The sequence below is a fragment of the Callithrix jacchus genome, chromosome 3 (assembly GCF_049354715.1).
Source record: "Callithrix jacchus isolate 240 chromosome 3, calJac240_pri, whole genome shotgun sequence".
NCBI classification, from domain to species: Eukaryota; Metazoa; Chordata; class Mammalia; order Primates; family Cebidae; genus Callithrix; species Callithrix jacchus.
The window spans coordinates 192,560,038-192,587,039 of NC_133504.1; the positions used below are offsets into that span (position 1 = coordinate 192,560,038).

At 60.3% G+C, this 27,002-nt stretch overlaps 1 protein-coding gene across 2 annotated transcripts in view; it reads right to left on the reverse strand.

Annotated features, from left to right (window-relative positions):
* Positions 1-1,952: 1,952 nt before the first annotated feature.
* Positions 1,953-27,002, reverse strand: part of PDE6B (phosphodiesterase 6B) — a 64,256-nt gene continuing 39,206 nt past the window's right edge. The window contains exons 6-22 of one of the 2 annotated variants that reach the window (XM_002806676.7): positions 24,692-24,756; positions 23,031-23,097; positions 21,947-21,994; positions 20,235-20,384; positions 19,818-19,961; positions 18,793-18,858; positions 16,191-16,337; positions 10,849-10,956; positions 10,477-10,586; positions 9,571-9,658; positions 8,945-9,045; positions 8,639-8,746; positions 7,708-7,771; positions 7,404-7,478; positions 5,310-5,393; positions 3,468-3,618; positions 1,953-2,688 (exon numbers count right to left, since the gene is read on the reverse strand). In XM_002806676.7, the coding sequence (XP_002806722.4) occupies positions 2,627-2,688; positions 3,468-3,618; positions 5,310-5,393; positions 7,404-7,478; positions 7,708-7,771; positions 8,639-8,746; positions 8,945-9,045; positions 9,571-9,658; positions 10,477-10,586; positions 10,849-10,956; positions 16,191-16,337; positions 18,793-18,858; positions 19,818-19,961; positions 20,235-20,384; positions 21,947-21,994; positions 23,031-23,097; positions 24,692-24,756 (1,638 nt within the window). In that variant the 3' untranslated portion in view covers positions 1,953-2,626. The remainder of the gene's footprint in view (positions 2,689-3,467; positions 3,619-5,309; positions 5,394-7,403; positions 7,479-7,707; positions 7,772-8,638; positions 8,747-8,944; positions 9,046-9,570; positions 9,659-10,476; positions 10,587-10,848; positions 10,957-16,190; positions 16,338-18,792; positions 18,859-19,817; positions 19,962-20,234; positions 20,385-21,946; positions 21,995-23,030; positions 23,098-24,691; positions 24,757-27,002) is intronic. The other variant, XM_035294411.3, reaches the window with a different exon arrangement.

The following is a 27,002-nucleotide window of genomic DNA, read 5'->3' on the forward strand; positions in this document are numbered from 1 at the left end:
TTCCAGTTCGTGTGGGTTGGAAGACAGGGAGGTGTTTTCTAAAGAATTAATCCACGTCGTCCGTCACAGACCCAGAATGCATCATACAAACACAGCGGGAAGGACAGACACCCACTGCCTGTTCTGTCTGGGGCATCTGGGAGGGATCCTCAAAGGTTGTCTGTAATGGAGTCAGTCAGCTGGGGCCCTCATGGAGACAGGGTTGTTTTGATTCTGAGTTCTAGGCTGCTGCTGTCAGCAGCCCCGACCCCTGGATAGGGAGGGGTGGGCACTGGCTGCTGCCCTTACAGTTGGGAAGCTGGGTCCTCCATGCTCACCCTCACCCCCGCCTAGCACTTCACATATTCTCCCTTTGATCCCAGGAGGTGGCCAGTTCAGACCTGAGACTAAAGTCCAGCGATGTGACCTGGGGACAAGGCCTGAGTGCTGTTGGAGCTCTGTTCAGGGATGGGGGTCTGTGGTAGGTGCTGTTGGAGCTGTTCAGGAGGGGGGCCTGTGGTGCCTGAGGGGCTTCCCTTCCCAGGAGGCTTCCTGGGCTTCTCACCCCTCCTGGCTGTGAGCTCGCCAACAACCCTAACCCTTGGCCTGGTGATTTGTGTTGGATAGACTGAATAGATAGACTGAATTCGCTGCGTTCTAATTATGTGCCTTGAAAAATCTAGGCTTCTGAGCCCCAGTTTGTAAGATAAGTTCATTTGTAAATGTAAGACCAAAGGGAGAAGCAGCCTACAAGCTTTTCAGGATATTTGGTTAAGGTGAGGTTTGAGTGAGCAAGATGCTTGCTTTTTTTTTTGAGATGGAGTCTCCCTCTATTGCCAGGCTGGAGTGCAGTGGCCTGGTCTCAGCTCACTGCACCCTCCACCTCCTGAGTTCAAGTGATTATTCTACCTCAGCCTGCCGAGTAGCTGGGACTATAGGCGGGTGCCACCACATCCAGCTAACTTTTCTTTATTTTTTTAAGTAGAGACAGGGTTTCACCATGTTGGCCAGGATGGTCTCGATCTCTTGACCTCATGATCCGCCTGCCTCAGCCTCCCAAAGTGCTGGGTGAGCCACTTCACTGGCCGAGCAAGATGCTTTCACATCCTGTCCTGGCATCCCTCCTGTGCTCAGTGCAGTGGGGTCCAGAGGGGCTGGCTGCAGGGTCCCTCAGAACCTCTTAAGAGCCCCTCATCCTAGTCCCAGGCTCTGGACACCAGGGGTCTCTGACCAGTAAGGAAAATTAAGGCCGGGCACGGTGACTCATACCTGTAATCCCAGCACTTTCGGAGGCCGAGGTGGGCAGATCTCTTAAACCAGCCTGGCCAACGTGGTGAAACCCCGTTTCTGCTAAAAATACAAAAATTAGCAGGGTGTGGTGAAGGGCGCCTATGATCCCAGCTACTCAGGAGACGGAGGCAGGAGAATTGCTTGAACCTGGGAGGCAGAGGTTGCATTGAGCTGAGATCAAGCCATTGCATTCCAGCCTGGATGACAGGGAGACTCCGTCCAAAAATTAAAAAAAAAAAAAAAGTAAAACCACCCTCTTCCTGCAGGCCTATGGCTGTGCTGAGCATGTCTGCTGCTCCCCCACGCCCACCCCAGTGACGCCATCCAGGTGTCGCCTCGTGTTGGCAGCAAACTCCAAATGCTTTGGAGCTCACGTCAAGCATTGAAGATCCTGAACATAATGCCCATTTCACCTGTGAAGTCCCTTTCTTTGCCTCTGTCCTTTCCTCCAGGCTCACCAATATTAAATCATGGGGGTACACTGGCTTCAGCACCCAGCCCGGCCCTGCCCTGCCCTCCTGGTGCCGTCTGCAGCCTTCAGAGCTGCTCTGCGTGGTGTTCATTATTCAGACTGCAAAGTCTGATCGCCACCCTCCTCCGGTCTTGACCTTTCTGGCAGAATTTCCTGATGGGTCAAAAGTAGTGTGGCTTCCGCTAAAACTTTACCACAAATAATGGGCGAGTTGTTTTCTGTTTATTTTATTCTTAATTTCTGAACATGTGTGTTTTCCTAAACCAGATGTCAAACAGCATCTCTGTGTCCATCTGTTTACCAGTATACACAGATGTACACGGTGGCTCCAAGTGTTCTCAGTGATTTCAGAGTTCACCGACCCAAGAACGCTCTCCCAGTGCTAACTATTGAGTGATGTAGGGCTACACTGTTTATTCACAGGTGGCTTCAGTTTATAAAAACACAAACCTTAAAAAAAACTTAGGCCGGGCGCAGTGGCTCATGCCTGTAATCCCAGAACTTTGGGAGGCCGAGGCAGGAGGTCGCCTGAGGTCAGGAGTTCGAGACCAGCCTGGCCAACATGGTGAAACGCTGCTTCTACTAAAAATATAAAAATTAGCAGGGTGTACTGGGAAGCGCCTGTAGTTCCAGCTACTTGGGAGGCTGAGGCACAAGAATCACTTGAACCCGGGAGGTGGAGGTTGCAGTGAGCTGAGATTGTGCCACTGCACTCCGGCCTGGGCAACAGAGCAAAATTCCATCTCGGAAAAAAAAAAAAAAATTAAAATATCCAAATTGACCTTCAGTCATTTTCTTGGGCATCTTAACCTCCTGTAGCAAACAGCCAGAACCCAAGTCCTTGTGGGTGAAGACAGGGAGCTGTTGGGTCCCACGGGACCGGTGTCACAGGATACAGCAGGTTGAAGACTTGGGTGCTGGGCCGCCATTGCAAATTTCTGTGCCCACTGCCAGAGAAGACAGAAGATGGTGAGTGGGAACCACGTGTGCACACCAGCCCCGTTCCTTCCCTCCTGCCTGGTGTGACCTCTACCAACTCCTGCAGGAGAAAGGACAGTGCTGAGGGGTATGGCCAGCCCAAGCCGATTAGCCTGGCTGAGCCTCTCTTAGTGCTTTAGTCCCGTTGACACCGTGCCCTGATTGCACTCATCCTGGCCTCCCACAGCCTTGAAGTCGCCTTGTTTACGTAGCATGGGGTGGCGGGAACAGCGTGGGGTAGCGGGAACAGCGTGGGGTAGCGGGAACAGCGTGGGGTAGCGGGAACAGCGTGGGGTAGCGGGAACAGCGTGGGGTAGTGGGAACAGCATGGCATGGTGAGAATAGCAAGCCAGACCCCAGAGCTAAGGTAGCCAAGTGTGGCAAATGGCAAGGCCACGATGCCTTTGGGATTTGAATTTGGGAGTGTGCTGACTTGTGACAGCGGAGTCCTTTATGCGGGACATAACACATGCTCACTTCTGTAGTGAAAAATGGGGTTCACTGGCTAGGAATGGAGTAAGTTTTTCTGTCCGGGTTACTATGGAGGTGGAGTCGGCAGCTGCTGTCCCCGCACCACGGCCCCTCTCCCCTCAGTGTGGCCCTGTGGGAGGAACCAGGCACATCTGCCTCGGGGTGCTTCAAAGCGGCCCTGCTTTTCTCTAGGCTAACTCTGCTCTGTGCCCTGTCTTTTCACGTTGCCTTGGGAGCGTCGCTGAGTCCCTGCCCTGCAGGCCACACAGAGCCAGACCTTTCTTGGCCTCCACCCTGTCCTCCTGCTTCTTCTCCTCCAGAGCCTTCATCTTGGCCTCGTACTCATCAGCCAGCGCCTTCCACTCCTTCCTGTTGTTCTGCAGTCGGTCGAACATGGGGAGGATCTCTTCGTGGAAACGGGAGAACTCCTGAGGGGGGTCGAGAAGTCACTGCGTGTCCCACCTGCTCTTGAGGGTTGGGATAGCTCTTTCCCAGCTCATCCCTCCCCGAGGGGGAACTGCTGGGCAGGAGGAGGGGGCACCTTCCGGGCAGAGCTCTGTGAAGGGAGAAGGCTCGGGGCTTGTGCTGGTGACATATTTGAATGCTGAGAGTACCATGTTGCAGGGAGAGGAACCCAGGAACGAGCTTGGGGCAGGGGCAGGTGCCCCGGCAGAGGGTGGTAAGCGCAGGTGGACAGCAGTTCCTGCAGTGCCTTCTGTCCCTCCCACACACACATCACACGAGCACACCACCTGCACATGTGCACATCACCTAAGGTGGGGCAGGGTGGGGAAGGCAGTGGGGGCACCTGCGGGGGGCCGTGACCTGTTGCCACTTTAGGCCCCAATGTCCTCCCTGGTCCTGCCTTCTCCCCAGCACTGATGGCCCAGCTCAGGTGGGATGGGTCAGGGATGACTTCGTGTGGAACCTGAGGCATCCTCTTTGGGGTGGTGAGGATTCCAACACCATGGAGAGTGGCCAGAGGGGGGTGGCTCTCTTGAGCATCATATGGGGGCTCCTCAGTCAGACCCCATCTCCCCCACAGCGCCCACCTTGCATCCTCAGAGACTTGTCTGGGCACTGGGTCTGTGGCAAATCTGCAGGGTTGTGGCTCCTGCTGTTCAAAATGCCATTGTGGGCGGACACACCAGGAGACAAGCAGACCCAGGCCCCCCTCACGGAGGATTCACAGGCACCTTGCGGGCAGGTGCACAGGCAGACAGGCAGACCCAGCTCGCCTCAAGGGTTTACAGACACCATGCTGTGACACCAGGCAGGCGGACACACCAGGAGACAAGCAGACCCAGGCCCCCTTCACGGAGGATTCACAGGCACCTTGCGGGCAGGTGCACAGGCAGACAGGCCGACCCAGCTCGCCTCAAGGGTTTGCAGACACCACGCTGTGACACCAGGCAGGCAGACACACCAGGAGACAAGCAGACACACCAGGAGACGAGCAGACCCAGGCCCCCCCACCGAGGATTCACAGGCACCTTGCAGGCAGGTGCACAGGCAGACAGGCAGACCCAGCCCGCCTCAAGGGTTTACAGACACCATGCTGTGACACCAGGCAGGCAGACACACCAGGACACAGGCAGGCCTAGCCCACCTCAAAGGTTCACAGACACCATGCTGGCAGGTGGGCACACAGGCAGACAGACAGACCCAGGACCCCCTTGAGGGTTCACAGAAGTGGTGCAGGCGGGCACACCAGCACAAAGCCAGCCCCAGCCCCAGCCCCGCCTCAAGGGTTCACAGACGTGGAAGAAATGAACCCACGGGGTTGCAGTCAGGGACCCCAGAACAGGGTGTGCTGGCCCCAGTGGGGGACACTGAGGAGGGACTTCTGGGGTGGGCCTGGAGGTAAACCGAGCACATTGTGGGCTGGGAAAGGGCTCAGAGCTTCGGGGGGTGCAGCAGGGTGAGGATGGGCTGGGTTCAGACACTGATGCTCCTCTCCATCTGCCCCACTCAAGGGTGGCATGAAGCCTGCACAGGCGTCCCTGCTCCAGTGAGGATGCCGCTGGGCCCCTGTGTGAGTCCACGCAAGTCCAGCCCGTGCCCCTCGCTTGTGTCCCGCTGCCCTGCCAGTCAGTGCTGAGCACCGTGAACCACGCACCTTGTACACGAAAGTGCACACGAAGTCGATGAAGCCCACCTGCAGCTTGGGGAGCTCGGCCGCCTTGTTCCGGTCCATCATGGGCTGGTGGGAGGAACAGAGGGCAGAACAGTGCCCAGGCCTGACCCTGCGATTTTCTCTCAGAGGTACTCATGGAGAGAAAATGACGGCGCTCAGCCTGCCCGACAGACACCAGCCCTCGGGAGGGGAAGCCGGCACCCTCCCCTCAGCCAGCTGCTCCGCAGCCCCTGGATCCGTGGGAAACTCCTTCCCACAGCTGCTATTGGCTCCAGCCCGTGGTCCCCTGAAGGCAGCCGCCCAGTGGCTCTAGGGACACTGCCTGCAGCTGGGGGGAGGCGGGGACGGCGCTGTCCACGGTGCTGAGCCACGTCCGGGGGCACTGCCCAGTCACTCGGCTGACCGGGACCTTGCTGTGCCCTTGCCTGGGGCAAATGCAGATGTGCTCTGGAGCTATTTCTAGTGGCAGAGCCTCGGTGCCCTGGGCTATCTGTCAGTTCCCTGACAGCCTCTCGGGGAGGGGGTACCATGCAGGACTCTAGAGGCCAGGCCCAGGGGTTGAAACTGCTGCCTGTCCTTCCCCTGCCAGGCTTCCCTGACCAATCAAGGCCCCCTTTCCTGCTGAGGCTGCACCTGGCCCAAGTTCTCCCCACTGTAGGCTCCACACAGCCCCTCCCTACCACCGGAACTGGTGTGTGAGAAAGCAAAGCGCCCACCCGTCCACGTGGGCTGGGGCAGCCCTGCCTCTCCAACCTCTGGTCCCCATCCTGCCTCTCCATCCCCTGGTCCCCATCCTGCCTCTCCATCCCCTGGTCCCCATCCTGCCTCTCCATCCCCTGGTCCCCATCCTGCCTCTCCCAACTCCTGGTCCCCATCCTGCCTCTCCATCCCCTGGTCCCCATCCTGCCTCTCCATCCCCTGGTCCCCATCCTGCCTCTCCCAACTCCTGGTCCCCATCCTGCCTCTCCCATCTCCTGGTCCCCATCCTGCCTCTCCCAACTCCTGGTCCCCATCCTGCCTCTCCCATCTCCTGGTCCCCATCCTGCCTCTCCCAACTCCTGGTCCCCATCCTGCCTCTCCATCCCCTGGTCCCCATCCTGCCTCTCCAACCCCTGGTCCCCATCCTGCCTCTCCATCCCCTGGTCCCCATCCTGCCTCTCCCAACTCCTGGTCCCCATCCTGCCTCTCCATCCCCTGGTCCCCATCCTGCCTCTCCCAACCCCTGGTCCCCATCCTGCCTCTCCATCCCCTGGTCCCCATCCTGCCTCTCCAACCCCTGGTCCCCATCCTGCCTCTCCAACCCCTGGTCCCCATCCTGCCTCTCCAACCCCTGGTCCCCATCCTGCCTCTCCATCCCCTGGTCCCCATCCTGCCTCTCCAACCCCTGGTCCCCATCCTGCCTCTCCCAACTCCTGGTCCCCATCCTGCCTCTCCATCCCCTGGTCCCCATCCTGCCTCTCCCAACTCCTGGTCCCCATCCTGCCTCTCCATCCCCTGGTCCCCATCCTGCCTCTCCATCCCCTGGTCCCCATCCTGCCTCTCCCAACTCCTGGTCCCCATCCTGCCTCTCCAACCCCTGGTCCCCATCCTGCCTCTCCAACCCCTGGTCCCCATCCTGCCTCTCCCATCTCCTGGTCCGTATCCTGCCTCTCCCATTTGCTGGCACCCACCCTGCTGCTGACATGAGGACCCTAGTGTTGTCCATGATGTGGGCCTGGGATGGCCCCCCATGCATTCTCTGCCCTAGCACTTTCCCCAGGGCTTTCCTGGGGAATGGTTCATGGCCCTGCCAGGGTTCACCTGCAGAGCTGCCTGGACCCAGGATCTCTTGGTGATGAGCCATTGGCTCTGATTCCTCCAGTGCCAACGACTCACCTCTGCATAAGCATCACCCAGGCCACAGCTGTACCCAGATCTGAGCCACCCACACGCATGTCACATGACCCCACAAAGTGAGATAAAGACCCCGGGACCTCAGAACTCCCTGCCTGTCACCAAGCCAGGACCAGAGGCTCCCATGGACCTAAAGGGCTTTAATGCCCTTGTTGGGTGGAAGGTTCCAGAAGCAGCACTCACAATGGGCTGCTGATCCAAGACTGTCCTTTCCAAGTCACCTTGCTCCCAGAACTCAGCAGCCACCAGAAGTGCAACCTGGAGGCACAGGAAGGCAGCTGTCTATGGAGCTCTGCACCGGTGAGGAGGGCCTGGCACACCCCGCTCCCCGTGACACTCCAAGCCTCAGTCTTCTCTGCCCCAGACCCTCAGGGTTCCCCCATGCAGGGCTCCGGTTGGGCCACACAGGCACACTGCAGCACCCTACCCTTGCCCTGGGGCTCCCTCCCCCAACCCACGCGCTGAGAGGCCCTGCGCCAGTCCTAACCTTGCTCTGGACTTCCCAGGGCTTGGTGATGGCAGACAGATCACAGGCTGTCATCATCATGGCCCTGCAGACACACAAACCAGGTGCAAATGCTGCTGGGTGCCTTCTGAGGGCAGGTGGTTTATATGTGTTTTCTTTTTTTTCTTTTGTGAGACAGAGTCTCTGTCACCCAGGCTGAAGTGTGATGGTGTGATCTCGGCTCACTGCAACTTCCTCCTCCCCAGTTCAAGCGGTTCTCCTGCCTCAGCCTCCCGAGTAGCTGGGATTACAGGTGCCCACAACCACACCCAGCTAATTTTTGTATTTTTAGTAGAGACAGGGTTTCACCATGTTGGCCAGGCTGGTCTCAAACTCGTGATCTCAGGCAATCCACCCACCTCGGCCTTCCAACGTGCTGGGATTACAGGTGTGAGTCACCGAGCCTGGCCCGGTTTATGTTTTCTTACTGGGTCCCTGGGACCAGCCTGGGGAGGGGGCTGGTTGTGAGTCACCATTTTGCAGGTGACGAAGTGGAAGCTCAGAATGAAGTGAGTTGTTGCCAAGGGCGACAAACCAAGGTGGTGCCTGTGTCCTCCCAGCTCCACGCCGTCCCAGAGAGTTGGGAAATAAGGACGGAGCATTTGTTTCAGGGGCCTGGACAAGCTGCCGAGAGATGGCTTGTCCCACTCCAGAGCGTCAGGGGAGGGGCTGACCAGCGGCTGAGTGAGGCAGGGGAAGGGCAGCCCCCAGTCCCTGCTGCCCCGTCCTGGTGGGGAAGGACAGCCCCCAGGCCCCTCTGCCCCATGGGAGAGGACAGCCCCCAGTCCCTGCTGCCCCATCCTGGTGGGGAAGGACAGCCCCCAGGCCCCTCCATCCCAGTGGAGAAGGACAGCCCCCAGGCCCCTCTGCCCCGTGGGAGAGGACAGCCCCAGGCCCCTCCACCTGGCCTCACATGACGATCTCCTTCCGGGTGGTCTCCAGGGACAGGTACTCCACCCAGCTCTTCTTGTCCTCATAGTTCTTGGACTCATCCACAATCTTCTGAAACATCGCCCTCTTCCTGAACCCAGGGAATAAGGGAGGGGCAGGTGGGAGCAAGTGCGGAGACCCTGCCCCAAGCTCCTGTCTGCAGGGAGGAGCTAAGCCAGAACCAGGCCCCACCCAGGTCTGCAGAGTGTTGGACCCCGCCCTGCGTCTGCTGGAGTCCCAGGGCTCCCCGCCCGCCCCGCCAGATGCCCCCTCCCGGGAAGGCGCGCACTTGAAGTACAGGGCCAGGTCCGTGGCGATGATGGCGATGTCCATCAGGTGGATCACATGCTCGTGCTGCCGCCGGTTCAAGTTCTGGTAGATGTTCAGGGTCTGCAGAGGTCGAACCAGGCACGTCAGGCACCCTGCAGCCCCCTCTCAGGGGGCCCGGGGACTCAGCCCCTTCCGCCCGGCTGCCTGTCCTTTCATGCCCTCACCCTCAATGTACAGCACCCCGATTCGCCTGCTCCTCCGGCCCCTCTGCAGGGTGCCCAGCCCTCTTGCCAGTGGTTCCTGCCCCGGGTCATTGGCTTGGGACCCAGATGGCCTCAGAAGTCACCACCAGGGAGGGTGGAGAGGGGGCGGCTCAGTGTCCAGGTCCTTGGGTGCCCCTCATTCTTCCACTGGTGAGTCCCAGGCCCCGTCCGCCTCGGCTTCCACCCCACCCCAGGAGGGGTCCTTTCCAGATGTGGATCCAGCCCTAGACACACCTTCGCAGGGCCCGCGAGGCACCTGCCCCCAGCCTCAGCCCTGGGCCTCTGCCACCCTCACCCAGCGCTCACCAACCCAGCGCTCACCCATGCATCAGAACCCTGCTCCCCAGCACCCACAGCAGAAACTGAGAGTGAGGATACCAACCTCATCTGAGAGCAGGAACTTCCCGAACTCCAGGTGGTGCCGCTCCAGAATCGAGGAGCCGTGGAGCTTGGCCAAGGGGTTCTGGGACCTGTCACACAGGCGGTGGCAGGTAGGGGTGAGGCCCATGGGACCTGCCCCAGCCTGGCCTAACCTGCGTGCTGCAACCCCTCCAGATGAGCCCCACTTTCTTATTTTCTTTTGAGACAGGGTTTTGTTGTCTGTGTCACCCAGGCAGGAGTGCAGTGGCGCAATCATGTTTCACTACAGCCTTAACCTCCTGGGCTCAAGCAATCCTGGAAGCTCAGCCTTCCAAGTAGCTGGGATCACAGGCATGTGCCACCACACACAGCTTTTACTTGTTCACTTTTTGAGATGGGGTCTCGCTCTGTCACCCAGGCTGGAGTGCAGTGATATGATCTCCATATCCTCCATATCTGCAACCTCCATATCCCGGCTTCAAGCAATTCTCCTGCCTCAGCCTCCTGAGCAGCTGGGACTACAGGCACTCACCACCGTGCCTGGCTGTTTTGTATTTTTAGTAGAGACGGGGTTTCACCGTGTCGGCCAGGATGGTCTCCAACTCCTGACCACAGGTGATCTACCTGCCTCGGCCTCCTAAACTGCTGGGATTACAGGCATGAACCACCGTGCCCCGCCACAGCTATTTTTCAAAATAGTTTTTGTAGAGGAGAGATCTTGCTGTGTTGCCCAGGCTGGTCTCGAACTCCTGGGCTCAAGCGAACTGCTTGTCTCTGCCTCCCACAGTGCTAGGATTACAGGCGTGAGCCACCACACCCGGTGTGGACTCCGCTTTCTACATAGCCTGCTATGGGGAGCCGGATTCACACTCCCTATCATGGGGAGTGGGTTCAGGGCTGGTTCACACGCCCGCCCTGCGGCGCCTACTTCATCTGGTACAGGTTATTGGTGCCTCGGTGGTCGATGTCGTGGCATAGGCCGGCTGTCACCATGGCGAAGGCCTCCAGGTCCGTGTAATAGCTCTTCAGTTTGCCGGTCTGTAGAGACAGGGCCGCCTTGTTCACCGGTCCCGGCTCCAGCAGGGCGGGGAGTAAGGAGGGGCTGGGAGGACAGAGGAGCTGGCCCGGGGACCCTCAACCACTGCAGGCCGGGGTGGGGGGCGCTGCGCAGTGTTGGAGGGCGTTGGCCTCCTCCATCCCTCTGTCCTGGGTGGACCCCGTCTCATCCTCAGGGATACATGGGTGCTGCCCTTGGCACCAGGAGGGCCTGCACAGCCCCATCCTTCTGGCGGCCACGCACCATGAGCAGTGTGAACATCGTCTGGGCCACGTTGAAGCCGTGGCGCCAGTTGTGGTAGGTGATTCTCCGGTACCCTTTGCTGATGGAGAACAGGAACCGCACCAGGACCTAGGGGAGCCAAGAGGACGAGAGGACACAGGTGCCGGCAGCAAGCGCGTGAGTCCTGCCAGTGCAGCACGTGTGGCTTCCCAGTGGAAGGCCTGCTCCGTGCCAGCATCCCCACACCCTGTCTCCTGGACTCCTGACCTTCCCCATACCCACCGTTCCCCACAGGCCTCCGCTGGCCTTCCTGGATAGGGGCTGCCATACTGGCACCTACGGGGTAGAGGAGGGCAGGGCAGAAGCTGAGAACAGCCCCGGCTTTCAGGGGCTGCCCGGCCTCCATCTGACCACGCTGCCTCCATCTGACCGCCCGGCCGCCATCTGACCGCCCGGCCTCCATCTGACCTCCTGGCCACCATCTGACCGCCCGGCCTCCATCTGACTGCCCGGTCGCCATCTGCCCGCCCGGCCTCCATCTGACTGCCCAGCTGCCATCTGACTGCCCAGCCTCCATCTGACTGCCCAGCTGCCATCTGACTGCCCGGCCTCCATCTGACTGCCCAGCTGCCATCTGACCGCCCAGCCTCCATCTGACTGCCCAGCTGCCATCTGACCGCCCGGCCGCCATCTGACTGCCCGGTCGCCATCTGCCCGCCCGGCCTCCATCTGACTGCCCAGCTGCCATCTGACTGCCCAGCCTCCATCTGACTGCCCAGCTGCCATCTGACTGCCCGGCCTCAAGCTAGGAGGAGCACCCCTGGGGATGCAGTATGTTTTAAGATGTCAGTTTCAGGCACAGGCATTTGAATGGGCAGAATGCTGGGCTGGGCTGCAGGCAGGGGTGGAGTGTGGACGTCTGCAGGGCAAGGGAATGCTGGTCACTGGGAGCCTCTTTCTGCGGCCATTGTGGTTTTTAGGGTTAGAAAATTATTTGGAAATATGTTTTAGTATGCAAACATATATATATTTTTAGATGACGTCTCGCTCTTTTCCCCCAGGCTGGAGTGCAGTGGCGCAATCTCGGCTCACTGCAACCTTGGCCTCCCGGGTTCAAGCGATTCTCCTGCCTCAGCCTCCCACGTAGCTGGGATTACAGGCATCACCACCAAGCCCGGCTAATTTTTGCATTTTTAGTAGAGATGGGGTTTCACTCTGTCGGCCAGGATAGCCTTGAACTCCTGACCTCGGGTGATCTGCCTGCCTCGGCCTCCCAAAGTGCTGAGATTGCAGCCACCGTGCCTGGCTGCAAATCTCTTCTATACATTTTTCTTTAGTGTTTTCCCTTAGCATTTAGTACAATTTCTTTTGAAAATGCCAGCCTGCAGCACCTGTTCTCAGAGACGCACGAGAAAAGAGGATTATTTCCCTTGGGCTGTGGGAAGCCCCCTGAGATGCAGTGGTAGAAGCAGGACAGAGCAGGGGACCCAGGGAGGGCCTGGAGCTGTGGGATGAGGGAGAGCAGGGGACCCAGGGAGGGCCTGGAGCTGAGGGTTGAGGGAGAGCAGGGGACCTGCCTGGAGCTGAGGGTTGAGGGAGAGCAGGGGAACCCAGGGAGGGCCTGGAGCTGTGGGATGAGGGAGAGCAGGGGACCCAGGGAGGGCCTGGAGCTGAGGGTTGAGGGAGAGCAGGGGACCTGCCTGGAGCTGTGGGATGAGGGAGAGCAGGGGAACCCAGGGAGGGCCTGGAGCTGTGGGATGAGGGAGAGCAGGGGACCCAGGGAGGGCCTGGAGCTGAGGGTTGAGGGAGAGCAGGGGACCTGCCTGGAGCTGTGGGATGAGGGAGAGCAGGGGAACCCAGGGAGGGCCTGGAGCTGTGGGATGGGGGAGAGCAGGGGAACCCAGGGAGGGCCTGGAGCTGTGGGATGGGGGAGAGCAGGGGAACCCAGGGAGGGCCTGGAGCTGTGGGATGGGGGAGAGCAGGGCAACCCAGGGAGGGCCTGGAGCTGAGGGTTGAGGGAGAGCAGGGGACCCAGGGAGGGCCTGGAGCTGAGGGTTGAGGGAGAGCAGGGGACCTGCCTGGAGCTGTGGGATGAGGGAGAGCAGGGGACCCAGGGAGGGCCTGGAGCTGAGGGTTGAGGGAGAGCAGGGGACCTGCCTGGAGCTGTGGGATGAGGGAGAGCAGGGGACCCAGGGAGGGCCTGGAGCTGAGGGTTGAGGGAGAGCAGGGGACCTGCCTGGAGCTGTGGGATGAGGGAGAGCAGGGGAACCCAGGGAGGGCCTGGAGCTGAGGGATGGGGGAGAGCAGGGCAACCCAGGGAGGGCCTGGAGCTGTGGGATGAGGGAGAGCAGGGGACCCAGGGAGGGCCTGGAGCTGTGGGATGAGGGAGAGCAGGGGACCCAGGGAGGGCCTGGAGCTGTGGGATGAGGGAGAGCAGGGGACCCAGGGAGGGCCTGGAGCTGTGGGATGAGGGAGAGCAGGGGACCTGCCTGGAGCTGTGGGATGGGGGAGAGCAGGGGACCCAGGGAGGGCCTGGAGCTGTGGGATGGGGGAGAGCAGGGCAACCCAGGGAGGGCCTGGAGCTGAGGGATGGGGGAGAGCAGGGGACCCAGGGAGGGCCTGGAGCTGTGGGATGGGGGAGAGCAGGGGACCCAGGGAGGGCCTGGAGCTGTGGGATGAGGGAGAGCAGGGCAACCCAGGGAGGGCCTGGAGCTGAGGGATGGGGGAGAGCAGGGCAACCCAGGGAGGGCCTGGAGATGTGGGATGGGGGAGAGCAGGGCAACCCAGGGAGGGCCTGGAGCTGTGGGATGGGGGAGAGCAGGGCAACCCAGGGAGGGCCTGGAGCTGTGGGATGAGGGAGAGCAGGGGACCCAGGGAGGGCCTGGAGCTGAGGGTTGAGGGAGAGCAGGGGACCTGCCTGGAGCTGTGGGATGAGGGAGAGCAGGGGACCCAGGGAGGGCCTGGAGCTGTGGGATGGGGGAGAGCAGGGCAACCCAGGGAGGGCCTGGAGCTGTGGGATGGGGGAGAGCAGGGCAACCCAGGGAGGGCCTGGAGCTGTGGGATGAGGGAGAGCAGGGGACCCAGGGAGGGCCTGGAGCTGAGGGTTGAGGGAGAGCAGGGGACCTGCCTGGAGCTGTGGGATGAGGGAGAGCAGGGGACCCAGGGAGGGCCTGGAGCTGTGGGATGAGGGAGAGCAGGGGACCCAGGGAGGGCCTGGAGCTGAGGGTTGAGGGAGAGCAGGGGACCTGCCTGGAGCTGTGGGATGAGGGAGAGCAGGGCAACCCAGGGAGGGCCTGGAGCTGAGGGATGGGGGAGAGCAGGGCAACCCAGGGAGGGCCTGGAGCTGAGGGATGGGGGAGAGCAGGGCAACCCAGGGAGGGCCTGGAGCTGTGGGATGAGGGAGAGCAGGGGACCCAGGGAGGGCCTGGAGCTGTGGGATGAGGGAGAGCAGGGGACCTGCCTGGAGATGTGGGATGGGGCAGAGCAGGGGAACCCAGGGAGGGCCTGGAGCTGTGGGATGGGGGAGAGCAGGGGACCCAGGGAGGGCCTGGAGCTGAGGGATGGGGGAGAGCAGGGGACCTGCCTGGAGATGTGGGATGGGGCAGAGCAGGGGAACCCAGGGAGGGCCTGGAGCTGTGGGATGGGGGAGAGCAGGGGACCCAGGGAGGGCCTGGAGCTGAGGGATGGGGGAGAGCAGGGCAACCCAGGGAGGGCCTGGAGCTGAGGGATGGGGGAGAGCAGGGGACCCAGGGAGGGCCTGGAGCTGTGGGATGGGGGAGAGCAGGGGACCCAGGGAGGGCCTGGAGCTGTGGGATGAGGGAGAGCAGGGCAACCCAGGGAGGGCCTGGAGCTGAGGGATGGGGGAGAGCAGGGCAACCCAGGGAGGGCCTGGAGATGTGGGATGGGGGAGAGCAGGGCAACCCAGGGAGGGCCTGGAGCTGTGGGATGGGGGAGAGCAGGGCAACCCAGGGAGGGCCTGGAGCTGTGGGATGAGGGAGAGCAGGGGACCCAGGGAGGGCCTGGAGCTGAGGGTTGAGGGAGAGCAGGGGACCTGCCTGGAGCTGTGGGATGGGGGAGAGCAGGGCAACCCAGGGAGGGCCTGGAGCTGTGGGATGGGGGAGAGCAGGGGACCCAGGGAGGGCCTGGAGCTGAGGGATGGGGGAGAGCAGGGGACCCAGGGAGGGCCTGGAGCTGAGGGATGGGGGAGAGCAGGGCAACCCAGGGAGGGCCTGGAGCTGTGGGATGGGGGAGAGCAGGGCAACCCAGGGAGGGCCTGGAGCTGTGGGATGAGGGAGAGCAGGGGACCCAGGGAGGGCCTGGAGCTGTGGGATGGGGGAGAGCAGGGGACCTGCCTGGAGCTGTGGGATGAGGGAGAGCAGGGCAACCCAGGGAGGGCCTGGAGCTGAGGGATGGGGGAGAGCAGGGGACCTGCCTGGAGCTGTGGGATGAGGGAGAGCAGGGCAACCCAGGGAGGGCCTGGAGCTGTGGTATGAGGGAGAGCAGGGGACCCAGGGAGGGCCTGGAGCTGAGGGATGGGGGAGAGCAGGGGACCCAGGGAGGGCCTGGAGCTGTGGGATGGGGGAGAGCAGGGGACCTGCCTGGAGCTGTGGGATGAGGGAGAGCAGGGCAACCCAGGGAGGGCCTGGAGCTGAGGGATGGGGGAGAGCAGGGCAACCCAGGGAGGGCCTGGAGCTGAGGGAAAGCCATCCCATCCTTCCCAGGGGGTCTCCCAGGAGCGCTGCTGTGGCCACACCTGGGGCCACTTTGTGTTTTCTGTTTAGGTGATGGGATACTTCTACTTCCTCTGAACCCCACACCAAATCCGCTGATATTGCCAAATTGATGTGCTTTATCATCAAATTGCTTGGAACTTCTATTAATAAAACTTTAAATCTATCTGTTCGCCATCCATCTACTGTCCACCCATTCATCCACCCATCTATTATTTCATTAATTGACCCATCCACTCATATATCACTCATCCACCCACTTCTCCATCCACCCACCCTTCCATTCACTTATCCAACCATCCAACTATCCTTGGCCCATCCACACATTCATCCATTCATTTATCCAGCCAACCAACTACCACTGACCTCTCCACCCATCCATCCATCCAACTACCATTGACCCACCCAACCATCCATCAATCCAGCCATCCAATTATTTTTTTTATGCTTCCTTCCTGTATTTTACCTGTTCTGTGATGAACATATCTGCCTGCCAAACTTCCTGTGGGATCTAGCACCCCCAATCCCTTCCCCGTCACGTCCTGGGGGAATCTGAGGCCCTGACCACATCCCCAACCCCATGTCCTGGGCGGCCTCCGGGACCTGACTATGCCTCCTGTGGTGTTCTCACACCTCCTGGGGGATCTGGAACTTGCGGACCACGCCGAGCTCGTAGTACATCTGGATGCCACATTTGACCAGCTCCAGCTCGGTGCACTCCAGGTCAGAGAAATGGAATTCGTAGATGTCAAACGTGGTGGGCCCTGGCAGCTCTTCCTTCTGTGGGAGGGATTGTGGGCTGAGGGAGGTTGGTCTGCCACAGCCGCCGCTTTCTTCTCATCCTTTCTTCTCTTGGGGCCCTCTGTCAAGCCTCAGACACCCTAGGCATCCCTAAGGAGACGTGTCATTCTCGGCGCTCCAGCCTGTATCCCGGGCTGCTCACACACACCCCTGGCTCAGTCCCACCTTCCCCTCTTCTCCTACTCCGTGGCCCAACAGTGAAGAACTTGCCCAGTCAAGTGGACAGGGTGAAACAAGCAAACACAAGGGTGTGCACATGAAAAGACACACAGACACACACAGATACAGACATACATGTGACACAGACACGCCTGGACACACAGCCACTCCCATGAATATAAGGCACTGCTGTGGACACAGGCACACACATGAGCACCCAGGTTCACCCACGGACACAGAGCCACGTACGTGCCGACTCACACATGCAGGCTCACGCACACAGCCATGAGGTAATACACACAACAGTGGATTTTCAGACTCACCGGGCACATTCCCATGCTCGGTCCAAGGCCCACTCACAAGGCTCATGGCCCCTGGAGACTCTGGCTAAACTGCACAGGCAGACACAAGGTGATGGGGACACCACATAATCCCCACATTGATCCAGCAATGGTCTCTGGGAGACACACACAAGCATGTGTCTGTATATATCCATGTGCACACACACGCACACATAGTACACACACATGGGCACGCACACATTGAGGAGGGAGACCCAGGCATCTGGGATTCCCTCCCCCTCTGTCACCCACTGCGCATCTCAATAAAAGAGAGAGCAGGCCAGCTGGCCCCTCCTGAATCTCCTTCCTGAAAACAACAGGCGAGGCCTTGGGGAAACTCCCCAGAAGGCACTATTTTTACTTAAAACAAGATCAAACCAGAAACCTTTTCACATGTGAGTCCTAAAACTGTAAACCAGAACCCTTTCATATGTGATTCCTGAAACTATAAACAGAGACCTTTTCACCTGTGAGTCCTAAAACTATGAACCTAAGATTCTTCCACGCGTAACATCTAAAGTATATGCCTATGTAAAAGCTGAACCTCCCTTTATAGAGGAGCTTAGATGTTAGGCACCTATGCCACCTTGCTCCCAGCTAAAATAGATTCCTTCCTCCTGTATTCAGTGTCTGAGAGATCCTTTCCTGCGGCCGCTCCTGCTACAACATAAACACCCATGTGCACACCCCACCCACCCACCGGTGCACACTCATGCACACAAAGACACACCCATGGGTGCACACCCCCACACATATGCAAACATGTGCATGCCCATCCACAGGCACATGCGCATATACATACACACCCACCTGTGCACACACATGCACACAGACACCCATGTGTGCACACCCCCACATGTGCACATATGAGCCTGCCCATTCACATGTGCACACACATCCACCTGTGCACATGCACAGACACACGTGCACACAATACACAGACCTGTGAACACATGCACACACCCATGTGTGCACACCCCACATGTGCATACATGTGCATATTCATCCACAAATGCACGCTTACACACACCTGTGCACACATGCAGACATGTGTGCACACAAACATGCCCACATGTGCACATAACACACACATGTGCACACATGCACAGGCACCCATGTGTGCACACATGCATACCCACATGTGCACACACATACACAGACCTGTGCACCCACCCATGTGTATATGTACACAATACACACTTATACACACATGCACACAATACACATAAGTTCACACACATGTGCAGACAGCCACATGTGCACACATACACACCTACATGTGCACATGCACACACCTGTGCACACACATGCACACAGACACCCACACATGCACATGCACACACCTGTGCACACACATGCACATGTGCACCCATACACACCCACATGTGCACACAATACAAACCTGGGCACACATGCACACAGACACTCCACATATGCACACATATACAACCGCATGTGTGCACAATACACACACATCTGTGCACACACATGCACAAACCCACATGTGTACACGGGTGTGTGTGCACCCGTGCGCATGTGGGTGTTGCAGGCACTGGGGCACTGTGACTGCAAAGATGACTTAGAGAGTAAGTCCAAGTCAGGTCCACTGAACATCCAGCGAAGACCAAACAGCTGGCAAAGCAGAGAAGAGACAGGAAGACACGAAGACACACTCAGAAGTGCAGGCGTCAAAGCCACACTTGGCCATGCAAACACTCTGAGAGACAATGGCTGAGACTGAAAGCCAGGCTTATGTACACACGTGTACACTGAGGTGCTTAGATACATATGTACACACACACACACTCACAGCACCAACATCCCCAATAACACTGTGTGTGCAAAGCACCCGCGGGCCCTGGTGAATGGAGAGCTGTTCCTCCCAGCCTCACATGTGGCTGGCTTCATGGGAGGGACGGGAGCGAGGTTCTTACCAGGATTGCACCCAGCTCGTCCTCGTCACAGTTGGCAGGCTCCTTCCCCAGGCGCGTTCTTGTTGGCTAACACAGATGGAGATATAGACAGGTCATGAGACACAGCCTCAAGTGTGGGACAAGGTGATGGCAGTGTGTCCACCCGTGTCAGCGGGAGGAGGGTGCTGCCCACGGTTTGTGGCCAGCTTTCACCTCGGGAAGACCCTGGAGCCTCTATCTGGAGACAAATCACTGTGTGCACAGCCTGCTCACTTTCCCACCTGTCCTGTCTCTTGGGCACTGCTTTAAGCAGTCCTCAGGTATAATGACGGGATTTGCTCATGATGACCAGGAGGGCTCCTGGCTGGGGAGATTGAGTACAGGGAAGGGATCCAGGGGCTGTGCAGACAGAGGGACCTGGGAGGGGTGGTGTGCCAGGGATGTACTTGGCTCCCACCCCAGGGCTGTGTCCCCACCACACAGAGACAGCCATGACCCCTGGGGAATCTTTACCCCACTGCACAGAGGGAGCCCTGACCCCTGCGTGGCCTGCCCCCACCACACATCTGTGACCCCTGGGTGACCTGCCCCCACCACACATCCGTGACCCCCAGGTGACCTGCCCCCATCACACATCTCTGACCCCTGGTGACCTGTCTCCACCACACATCCGTGACTGCTGGGTGACCTGCCCCCATCACACATCTGTGACCCCTGGGTGACCTGCCCCCACCACACATCTGTGACCCCGGGTGACCTGCCCCCATCACACATCCGTGACCCCTGGTGACCTGTCTCCATCACACATCCGTGACCCCTGGTGACCTGTCTCCATCACACATCCGTGACCCCTGGTGACCTGTCTCCATCACACATCCGTGACCCCTGGTGACCTGTCTCCATCACACATCCGTGACCCCTGGTGACCTGTCTCCACCACACATCCGTGACCCCTGGGTGACCTGCCCCCATCACACATCCGTGACCCTGGGTGACCTGTCTCCATCACACATCCGTGACCCCTGAGTGACCTGCCCCCGCCGCACCAGGATGAGCTGGATCTCGTCCCTGTCGCACTTCACATGGTAAAGGACCATGTCCTGCGCGATGTCCTTGCGGTTCTCCAGCTTATTCATCTTGTCGTACGTGTCGGTGTTCATCACTGACCAGCCCAGGAACTGTGTCAGGGACTGAGAGGGCGGCAGGGTCACCGGTGCTCTGGGCTCCTGGCAACCTCCCCTCCCACTGTGGGGCTGCAGTGCTTCTGCCTAGGATCTCCCACTGCCCTGCAGACAGCCCCCTGCTCCCAGAGGGGCTCTTTGTGGTACTCTCCCTGGCTGCACCCACCCTGCACCCTGTACGCTGCGCGGGTGGCTGAAGGCATGGCAGGGAGGCCCCCACACAGCACAGTCCCCACCCTTCCCAGGTGTCACCGGCGGAGCCACGTCTGCCCTGGCGCTTACCTCCATGAGAACTTCATCCTGTTCGTCAAAGGGCTTCCCATCTTTCCTGTTGTAAAATGTGGCGACCCCCACGATCTCCTCCTTCTTGTTGACGATGGGCATGGACAGCACATTCTTGATGAGCCACCCAGAGTCATCCAGGGCCCCTTCCTGCGGGAGCCAATCCGGAGCTGAACTCTGCCCTGAGGCTGGCCCTGGCCCGGGTGTGTGGCTGGGGAGAGTGACCTCACATCTCCCCCAGAACCGTGACCATGGGCTCCTGTTCCTGTTTCTGCACTCCCTCTTTGCATTTGGACTTGATGTCCATGGTGTTTGTGTCTTGATATTTTTCCCTCTGGAGGAGGTAAAGGCCATTTTCCTATTGGGGCTGGTTTCATGAGCATGTGTGTGTGGGCTGTGGTCACGGCCTTTCGGGTGTGTGGGCTGTGCTCAGGGTCTCATGGGCATGTGGAGCTGGGGTCACAGTCTCACGGGCGTGTGGGGCTGGGATCAGGGTCTCACAGGCATATGGGGCTGGGGTCAGGGACTCTTGGGTGTGTGGGGCTGGGATCAGGGTCTCACGGGCATGTGGGGCTGGGGTCACAGTCTCACAGGCATGTGGGGCTGGGGTCAAGGTCTCACGGGCATGTGGGGCTGGGGTCAGGGTCTCTTGGGCGTGTGGGGCTGGGGTCAGGGTCTCTTGGGTGTGTGGGGCTGGGGTCAGGGTCTCACGGGCGTGTGGGGCTGGGGTCAGGGTCTCTTGGGCGTGTGGGGCTGTGGTCAGGGTCTCACGGGCATGTGGGGCTGGCGTCAGGATCTCACGGGCATGTGGGGTGGGGTCACGGTCTCACGGGTGTGTGGGGCTGGGTCCGAGGAGCTGCTTTCCGTCCTGTGTGTGGTGGGTGCTCCGCTGCCACCCTCTTGAAATTCTTCATAATAATTGCTCATCAAGGGGCCTCATGTTTCATTTGCCTGGGAACCTGGGAATTTTGTGGTTGCTCCTGTCTCCCACCCCACGGGTGCTGGGCTGGGCCAGTGAAATGTGGACTGTGGGCTGGTTTCCAGAGGAGGCCCCCAGGGACAAAGCATGTTTTCAACTAGTCCCCAGGAGGGAGCCTGCCCTGGCCGTGCAGCCTCAGACAAACAGGCGTGGAGCCGACTCGGACCCTTGCTGGGTCATCTGGGATCGCTGGTCTTCAACGCCGACCCAGCCTGGCCCAACCGAGCCCAGCGAGCCAGCTAAGATCAGCTTAGCCCCAATGAACCTCAGCCAACCTGCAGACCAGTGAGCATGAAATACAAGCTTCTGGTGGCTGCTGGGACTTTGAGCTCATTTCTTCTTTCTTTCTTTGTTTTTTGGAAATGGAGTCTCGCTCTGTCCCCCAGGCTGGAGTGCAGCGACGCTATCTTGGCTCACTGCAACCTCCCCCTCCTGGGTTCAAGCAATCTTCCTGCCTCAGTCTCCCGAGTAGCTGAGATCACATCCAGCTAATTCTTTTTTGCATTTTAGTAGAGACGGGGTTCCACCATGTTGGCCAGGCTGGTCTCGAAATCCTGACCTCAGGTGATCTGCCCGCCTTGGCCTCCCAAAGTGCTGGGATTACAGGCATGAGCCACTGCACTGGGCCAAGGTTGTTTCTCAAGTGGCAAAAACTAATTCACATCATCATTTCTGTGTCTAAATGTTTTCTTTTGTTAGTGATTATAATTTCTACCAATGCATGCACAGATACCTGAAATTTGAACATTTCATCAGCGGAAGCATTCATGATGTTACAGATCTGAAAAGGGACCAGGAGAACGGTTTCATCTGAAGCAACTGAAGGTGTGCAGTATCCAGAGAGGCCTCTGTGGCCCTGGGGTGAGCTTCTGTGCAGGCACAGCAGAGCAGCTGGGGTGCACCTCTGTGCAGGCACGGCAGAGCAGCTGGGGTGAGCCTCTGTGCAGGCACGGCAGAGCAGCTGGGGTGAGCCTCTGTGCAGGCACGGCAGAGCAGCTGGGGTGAGCCTCTGTGCAGGCACGGCAGAGCAGCTGGGGTGAGCCTCTGTGCAGGCACGGCAGAGCAGCTGGGGTGAGCCTCTGTGCAGGCACGGCAGAGCAGCTGGGGTGAGCCTCTGTGCAGGCACGGCAGAGCAGCTGGGGTGAGCTGTGCAGGCACAGCAGAGCAGCTGGGGTGCGCCTCTGTGCAGGCACAGCAGAGCAGCTGGGGTGAGCCTCTGTGCAGGCACAGCAGAGCAGCTGGGGTGAGCTGTGCAGGCACGGCAGAGCAGCTGGGGTGAGCCTCTGTGCAGGCACGGCAGAGCAGCTGGCGTGAGCCTCTGTGCAGGCACGGCAGAGCAGCTGGGGTGAGCCTCTGTGCAGGCACGGCAGAGCAGCTGGGGTGAGCTGTGCAGGCACAGCAGAGCAGCTGGGGTGCGCCTCTGTGCAGGCACAGCAGAGCAGCTGGGGTGAGCCTCTGTGCAGGCACAGCAGAGCAGCTGGGGTGAGCTGTGCAGGCACGGCAGAGCAGCTGGGGTGAGCTTCTGTGCAGGCACAGCAGAGCAGCTGGGGTGAGCCTCTGTGCAGGCACAGCAGAGCAGCTGGGGTGAGCTGTGCAGGCACAGCAGAGCAGCTGGGGTGAGCTTCTGTGCAGGCACAGCAGAGCAGCTGGGGTGAGCTGTGCAGGCACAGCAGAGCAGCTGGGGGCTTGCTGAGGTGCGTGGAGGCTGGCCGGGGTTGGGGGGCGGAGGACAGGACGTGGCGGAGACAAGGACAAGCAAACATCGCCGCACCCAGCGAGGGCAAGGCTGTGGGGGCTCCAGACAGCACGGGACTCACAAAGCCGCTTTCTGCCACGTAGGTTGGAAGGCCGCTGGCCAGTGCCCAGTGATCGGCTGGGGGTGTGCTGTGGGCAGAGAGCAGGGGTCAGATGGGCCGGGCTGAGGTGGACGTGTGCATGCAGGGGTCAGATGGGCTGGGCTGAGGTGAACCTGTGCGTGCAGGGGTCAGAGGGGCCGGGTTAGGGTGGACGTGTGCGTGCAGGGGTCAGAGGGGCTGGGCTGAGGTGGACGTGTGCGTGCAGGGTTCAGAGGGGCTGGGCTGAGGTGGATGTGTGCGTGCAGGAGTCAGAGGGGCTGGGCTGAGGTGGAGGTGTGCGTGCAGGGGTCAGAGGGGCTGGGCTGAGGTGGACGTGTGCCTGTAGGGTTCAGAGGGGCCGGGCTGAGGTGGACGTGTGTGTGCAGGGGTCAGATGGGCTGGGCTGAGGTGGACGTGTGCATGCAGGGGTCAGAGGGGCCGGGTTAGGGTGGACGTGTGCGTGCAGGGGTCAGAGGGGCTGGGCTGAGGTGGGCATGTGCCTGCAGGGTTCAGAGGGGCTGGGCTGAGGTGGATGTGTGCGTGCAGGAGTCAGATGGGCCGGGCTGAGGTGGACGTGTGCGTGCAGGGGTCAGAGGGGCTGGGCTGAGGTGGACGTGTGTGTGCAGGGGTCAGAGGGGCCGGGCTGAGGTGGACGTGTGCGTGCAGGGGTCAGACGGACTTAGCCTACGTGTACAGGGGTCTGCAGGGGTCTGGGGGTCTGGGGTCTGTAGGGTCTGGGGGTCCGGGGTCTGCAGGGTCTGGGGGTCCGGGGTCTGCAGGGGTCTGGGGGTCCGGGGTCTGTAGGGTCTGGGGGTCTGGGGTCTGTAGGGTCTGGGGGTCCGGGGTCTGCAGGGGTCTGGGGGTCCGGGGTCTATAGGGTCTGGGGGTCTCTCGTGCACTGTGCCATCCTCAGCGTTTACTCTCTTCTCTGAGGGTTGAGGAGGTGAGAGGAGGCCGGGGAGCAGGTTGGAGCGGTGCTGCCTTGTCCCCACGCTGCTGTGCTAGGGCCTCTCCCTCTTGGGAACCCCTCCCTCCGGAGGCCATGTGGCTTAAGCCTGCCTTCCAGGACTCAGCGCTGGTATCTGCCCGGCCACCCTTACCCGGACTTGTGCTATGACCTGGCACCCGGATCCTGGTTCCTGCGTGGGGCCTGGGGTTGGGGTCCCGATAGGCTTATGGGATCACAGCGCTGCTGGGCCATGCAGCTGTCCCTCACTTGGCTGAGCCCTGCCCTGGCCTCAGGACTGGATTCCCATCCTCTTCCAGCCCCAGGGGGTCAAGACTCAGCCGTCCAGCTGGAGGCCCCACTGTCTGGTGTGGGCTGGTGGAGACAGGGGCAGATCCTGGGGGCATCCACGCTCAACTGCCACTGACAGGGCCACCTGGACAGCTTGCCCAGTCCCCTGGATGTCCACAGAGCCTCAGGCTCCTCAGCTGCTCATGTCCTCCTGTCTCACTGAGTGGGCTTGCCTCACCCCCATCCCCGTGCTCCTCGGCACACACAGCACCACAGGCCAGGCCAGGCCAGGCGGGCACTGCTGACTGCACTGTGGGAAGCCCTGAGAGGACGGCCCCCTGCCCAGGGAAGCCCTGAGAGGACGGCCCCCTGCCCAGGGAAGCTTCTGGAAAACGCTGGCGCTTACGGAATGACTTTGATATCTTCTTTCCCATGGAGGATGTAGTCGATCACTTTGTAGAAGATGATTTCCTGAGAAACAAAAGAAACCTGTCAGGGGCAGCCTGGCCAAGCTCCAAGGCCCCCCCAACCCCACGCACCCCACGCAGCCCCACGCTGCTCCACACAGCTCCACACAGCCCCACGCAGCCCCACGCAGCCCCACACAGCCCCACGCAGCTTCATGCAGCCCCACGCAGCTTCACACAGCCCCACGCAGCTCCACACAACTCCGAGGGGCACCCTGCTCCACACACACACAGTTACACAGTTACACACAGCTCCACACAGCCCCACACAGCTTAACACAGCCCCACGCAGCTCCACACAACTCCGAGGGGCACCCTGCTCCACACACACACAGTTACACAGTTACACACAGCTCCATGCAGCTCCACACAGCCCCACGCAGCTTCACACAGCCCCATGAAGCCCCACGCAGCTCCACACACACAGTTACACAGTTCCACACAGCTCCACGCAGCTTCACACAGCCCCACGCAGCTCCATGCAGCTCTACGCAGCTCCACACACACACAGTTCCACAGTTCCACACAGCTCCACAAAGCCGCACGCAGCTTCACACAGCCCCACGCAGCTCCACGCAGCTCCACACACTCACAGTTCCACAGTTCCACACAGCCCCACGCAGCTTCACACAGCCCCACGCAGCCCCACGCAGCCCCACGCAGCTTCACACAGCCCCACGCAGCCCCACGCAGCCCCACGCAGCTTCACACAGCCCCACGCAGCTTCACACAGCCCCACGCAGCTCCACGCAGCTCCACACACACACAGTTCCACAGTTCCACACAGCTCCACACAGCCCCACACAGCCCACGCAGCTTCACACAGCCCCACGCAGCTCCATGCAGCTCCACACACACACAGTTCCACAGTTCCACACAGCTCCACACAGCCCCACACAGCCCCACGCAGCTTCACACAGCCCCACACAGCTTCACACAGCCCCACGCAGCTTCACACAGCCCCACACAGCCCCATGCAGCTTCACACAGCCCCACACAGCTTCACACAGCCCCACGCAGCTTCACACAGCCCCACGCAGCTCCATACAGCTCCACGCAGCTCCACACACACACAGTTCCACAGTTCCACACAGCTTCACACAGCCCCACACAGCCCCACGCAGCTTCACACAGCCCCACGCAGCTTCACACGGCCCCACGCAGCTCCACGCAGCTCCACACACACACAGTTCCACAGTTCCACACAGCTCCACACAGCCCCACACAGCCCCACGCAGCTTCACATAGCCCCACGCAGCTCCACACACACACAGTTCCACAGTTCCACACAGCCCCACACAGCCCCATGCAGCTTCACACAGCCCCACGCAGCTTCACACAGCCCCCACGCAGCTCCACACAGCTCCACGCAGCTTCACATAGCCCCACGCAGCTCCACGCAGCTCCACACACACACAGTTCCACAGTTCCACACAGCCCCACACAGCCCCACGCAGCTTCACACAGCCCCACGCAGCTTCACGCAGCCCCACGCAGCTTCACACAGCCCCACGCAGCCCCAGGCAGCTTCACACAGCCCCACGCAGCTCCACACAGCTCCACGCAGCTCCACACACACAGTTCCACAGTTCCACACAGCCCCACACAGCCCCACGCAGCTTCACACAGCCCCACGCAGCTTCACACAGCCCCACGCAGCTTCACGCAGCCCCACGCAGCCCCACGCAGCTTCACACAGCCCCACGCAGCTCCACACAGCTCCACGCAGCTCCACACACACACAGTTCCACAGTTCCACACAGCTCCACACAGCCCCACGCAGCTTCACACAGCCCCACACAGCCCCACGCAGCTCCACACAGCCCCACGCAGCTCCACGCAGCTCCACACACCACAGTTCCACAGTTCCACACAGCTCCACACAGCCCCACACAGCCCCACGCAGCTTCACATAGCCCCACGCAGCTCCACGCAGCTCCACACACACACAGTTCCACAGTTCCACACAGCTCCACACAGCCCCACGCAGCTTCACACAGCTCCACGCAGCTCCACGCAGCTCCACACACACAGTTCCACAGTTCCACACAGCTCCACGCAGCTCCACACACACACAGTTCCACAGTTCCACACAGCTCCACGCAGCTCCACACACACACAGTTCCACAGTTCCACACAGCTCCACACAGCCCCACGCAGCTTCACACAGCCCCACGCAGCTTCACATAGCCCCACGCAGCTCCACGCAGCTACACACACACACGGTTACACAGTTACACACAGCTCCAT